The 4,886-nt window shown below is 41.7% G+C and overlaps 1 protein-coding gene across 1 annotated transcript in view; it reads left to right on the top strand.

The window, feature by feature from the left end:
• LOC139728848 (synaptotagmin-15-like) overlaps positions 1 to 4,464 on the top strand; it is a 37,694-nt gene extending 33,230 nt beyond the window's left edge. The window contains exons 8-10 of the mRNA XM_071639788.1: positions 210 to 336; positions 2,326 to 2,508; positions 3,767 to 4,464. Coding sequence (XP_071495889.1) covers positions 210 to 336; positions 2,326 to 2,508; positions 3,767 to 3,894 — 438 coding nt within the window. The 3' untranslated portion in view covers positions 3,895 to 4,464. The remainder of the gene's footprint in view (positions 1 to 209; positions 337 to 2,325; positions 2,509 to 3,766) is intronic.
• Positions 4,465 to 4,886: the final 422 nt, after the last annotated feature.

Consider the following 4,886-nt stretch of genomic DNA (forward strand, 5'->3'; position numbering starts at 1 on the left):
ACCTCGCTTCAGCTTAGTCATCTTAGCTATGGACGGTGAAGTGTGTTTCTTCGTATTTCATATAATCTCAGTAATTACGAAGTGAATCAATAATCTCATGTAACTCTGATATGTTTGTTTATGATGTGTTCCTATGTCCGTTTGAAGGCTGTATTATTTTCTTTGAAATGCTTGTTTTGTGACTACATCTCTCTCCTTCGTTCCCATAGCAACCAGCATCATCAGAGAGCGGGGACATCCACTTTTCGCTGAACTACAACAACACCAACGAGCGGCTGACTGTGGTTATCGCCGAGGGGAAAGGTTTTAAGATGCTGGATGGATTCCAACACGTCGGTAAGTGTGCGTACTAGCACTGCACCGTGTGTCCGCTGGTCTCATTGATGCGAATAGCCTCCATATAACCCATTACTACGATGGATTTAAGTGCAGTTACGGTAGAAGTACAGAAAGTGGTGTTTGTGGTTGTAATTCTGTAGTATGAGCACGTCAATCGCCCATTAATGAGGTGATATGACATTACTTAAGGCAAAAACGCATACTAATGCAGCATTGAGTTGCATTCTAATCGAGTAGCGCTTGGTGGCTTTCCTTTCATCTCGTCAACAAATTCAATGTTTAAGAATAACAATTATTTACTCAAACTTTCAAATCCATTAAAGCTCTCGGCAGAAAAGACTTAAGCTCATAAGTGGATCTGGGAACGACATGCGGCGAAATGTTTACCTTCTTCGGCGTCATCTTTTAAGTCTTTTTGGGGTATTCTTCTTTTCTCACTTTCTTGGTTTTTTTTCCTTCTCTTTCTTCCTTCTCTAACTTCTCCTCCTTCCTCTCCTAAGCCTCATTCCTTCTTGACTTCTTCCTCTGAGAATTATTCTTTCTTTTTTCTTTATTTTCTCCTCCTCTCTTTCCTTCCTTTTCTTCCTCTTCATTTCCCTTTCTCCTTCGCTTCCTTCACCATCATTCGCTCCTTCTGGTTCTGACACATACCTTTTAAATCTCGACCAAAAGTTCCTCGGCCGAAAAAAATGAAAACCGCCGAGTCGCCCCGGAAACCGGCGTCACTAGCCACTCTAGTCGTGCTTCCCATTTCAATTGGCGCCGTGAATGAGCAAATTTTTAGCAATTCTCCTATATTTCCCCCAAATGGAAATCAATATTTGGTAGTCGACCCATTTCTTCCCGAATAAAAAAAAAAACGACCACCCAATAGTAAGCAGCGAGGTTCTCGCGTTTGAATAGTGCCGTTCGAATGTAGGCCCTACATTTATTTCAGGCTTTTGATTTGTTCTATTTCCATCTTCCATATTATGTGCATATTTTTTTTGTCGAGATGATTCATGTAAACATGAAAAGAGAAATTGTATTCCGGTAGTTATCTTCTTGAAATTCTTTGATTTGCTCGTACCTGCATACTTGTATGTGCGTGCGCGTTATCATCGACAACACCATCGTTAAAGCTGTCATGACAGAAAATTGTCGATCGTAGATTACAGATCATTACTAAGACAGAGAACGATATTGTGGTTTAACGTTATCACACTATCACCACCACCACCACCACAACTATCACTATCAACACCATCATCATCATCTTCAGCGTTATCATCATCCTCTTCGTCATCAACTTCATCGATACCCGTTACACCTTGAGAACTCAGGAGCAATGAAGGGTCATAATGAGCACGACCACTAATGATGATGATGATAATGATACTACTACTACTACTACTACTACTACTACTACTTATAATTATGATAATAATAATAATGATAATAATCATCATCATCATCATAATCATCATCGTCATCATTAATATTACAATTCATATTGCGCCATTTTCACGAGTGAAATGCTGAAGGCGCACTCGTAGATGAAAGTCTGAAGACAAAATAAAGGAAAATGAGAAAAGTTCAAATATCATGAAACAAAATAAATAATGATGCAGCTAAGTAACTTGTTGAGAATGATTGCGCTCCTCTTGATTGACGGGGGGGGGGGGGGGGGGGGGGGCGCTGTGGCATAGTGGATACGACTCCCGACTCCGAATCGGAGGACCCGAGTTCGATCCCTGCCAAGTGCCTATGTCCTTGGACAAGATGTTTTTAGCCACAATGTCCCTCTCGACCCAGGTGTATAAATGGGTACCTGGCAACGCTTGGGTTATAACAATGACAGGTCCCTCTTGTAGAGCATTTGCAACACTGAAGAGGCTACCCTGGATGATGATGATGATGATGATGATGATGATGGTGATAATGATGATGATTATGATGATTATCATTATTATTGTTACTATTATTATTTTTCTTGGCCAACCACAGATAGCTACGTGAAAGTCAGCCTCATGAATATCGGCAAGGTGATGAAGGCGAAAAAGACGGAGGTGGTAAAGAAGAACTGCAACCCGACCTTCAACGAGTCCTTCCACTTCAAGCTTCCTCCAGACGGGCTCGACATGTACAGCATCTCCGTGGCCGTCATGCAGCACGCGCCGGGCGTGAAAGGTGGGTGGTGAAGTGCCTGACATGGGGGTTCCACGACATTGGCTCCTAGGACAATATTGCTCCCATGATTTGATAATATCTGCACGTTAAGCCAAACGTAAATTCTACCCACAACCATAACCCTAATCCTAATCCTAATCCTAATCCTCACATCCAAGTAAACCTAAAAACCTATCACAATCCTAATCCTAATCCTAAGACCTGGTGAAAATAAGACCGGAGCCAATATTGTCCCAGGAGCATATGTCGAGTCACCAGTGCCTGGAGATAGTCGTCTTAAATCTTTGGAAAAGCCATTACATGTATTTCGAAAAAAAATCCAGACTTTCATCTTATATACCACGATGCACTTTGGTATAGAAAAATGAACGTATTCCCTAAATTTACGACTTTATTGAAAGTGTTTTATCAGTTTTTAATGTATTATCTTAAAGTGGTAACAATGATTTCTGTTGAAACTATTTGGAGGGAAGGGGTTCATTATTTCGAACTGCAATTAATTCTCCGCTCAAGAAATATTTCAGATATGTACTGTATGTATTATGAAGTTATAAAACCAGTAGAACATAAAGATATCCGATGCAGTGAAAGACTACCCAATAAGTCATATATTATTTTAAAGAAGCAATTTCCCTAAATTATGGTCATGTTAAAGCAAGGCTGAATTGAAGCTATGAGGTCTTAGATATGGTTTTGGTAAAAATATTGAAGGACCTCTGAGTGTCTTTGGAAAATTAATAGTGGACGAGTAACGTGTGTGTGTGTGTGGGGGGGGTCTGTGTTTTTGTCGGTCACCAGAAGAGTAGGGAACTATAGCCCACAGAAGCAGCCCACAACATCCCCTCCCATTTATATTATACATGTTGACTTGAAGTGAGGCGAAATTTATTTCAGGAAGGTGAAGAGGGAAGATCAGAAACGGAAAAAAAAACCCCTCATTTAATTGCTCTCGATGGGATTAGAGGCTACTAGTATTGGCGCTAGACGTAAATGTTTATGCGACGAGCGGGTGTTTGGCCAAACATTTGAATGGTCTGATGATTATGAATTCCGACTGAAAAAATCACAGTTGTTCCTCGAAAGATTTGTGGAATGACACCTATTAATCATTCATTCTTGTTTCATTTTCTCCCCCCCCCCCCTCCTTCTCTCTCTCTCTCTCTCTCTCTCTCTCTTTCTTTCTATATTTCTCTCCATCTATCCTCTCTTTAACTCTTATCCAATCTACCCACTTCTATTTTCACTCTTCGTCGCCCAGGGGACAAGCAAATTGGGCGTGTGGTCGTCGGGCCTTTCATGTACGCGCGTGGCAAGGAGCTGGAACACTGGAACGATATGGTCAGTCATCCGAAGGAACCCATTTCACAGTGGCACTCTCTAACGTGAGTTGCCATGGCAACAAAAGACTCCAAAACGAACCTGACTCTCACCAGACCCCGCCCCTGTTTCGATGCCCCCTCATCGCGAGGCGTGATAGACGCGATATTTGGGCCTTTGCGCGCGCAGCTGTGGGCGTGTGGATTTAAGTATATTATACATACCTACGTACCGCATTACGCCTCTGATGTGTGCGCGCATGAGGGAATTTCCCCCTTTTACGCAGCGTCTACAGATACAACAGAGCGACCACGTGGGTCGGATGGCGTCGTGTTTGAAACTGATGTGTGCGACCAGGATTCGTGGTGTCGTCGTACCCTCGTCTTCATCTGTTTTCATCTCGCCACTGACTGTCGCCACTTCCTACCAAATTTTGCGCAATTCCAGCGAGTTTTCGCTTGAGGAGGATAAGAAACACCTCTTCCGATGAAATTCCATTTAGAGTGTATCCCTGCCCAATCCACCCTGCAGAGAACTTAATAGTACACTGACCCTTTTGTAGAATAAAAAAAAAAGTTGGCGGAGGTCACCCAAGTGAAAATTAAGAAACAAACAATCTTTATAAGGTTACTGGATGTTGTTAAGGAAAACTGGAAGAGATATTTCTGGCTTTTTAGTCACATTTTGACTTTGGATTGGTGTTGATCTTCGGCGACCAAAGAACCGTGCCAGGAATGTTTATACCAACGACAAAATAATTCTTTTCCCCCTTTTCATGTCGGCAAGCATTGTTTTACATCATCAATTCCTACGACAGTCTGTCTCTCTCTTTCTCTCTTGAAGAAAGCTTAATAAAGGTCGATTTATATGCAGACATTTTCAAAAAGCTGATGTGACGAAATGTGTTTCGAAAAATTGTCATTATGATTCATTGGTTTGTTATGAACATTTTTTTTTTTTGCCGTCGCGTACCAAGTCGTTTGTACTGATGCTCATCTCAAGTGAGTGGCGTGTATAATAACAGAAGAAGGTGTGCACGAAAATAATTGGAAAGAGGGAAT

This window comes from Diadema antillarum, unplaced genomic scaffold, assembly GCF_040938485.1.
Source record: "Diadema antillarum isolate AM-2024a unplaced genomic scaffold, OU_Dant_1.0 seq00000203_RagTag, whole genome shotgun sequence".
Lineage (NCBI taxonomy): Eukaryota > Metazoa > Echinodermata > Echinoidea > Diadematoida > Diadematidae > Diadema > Diadema antillarum.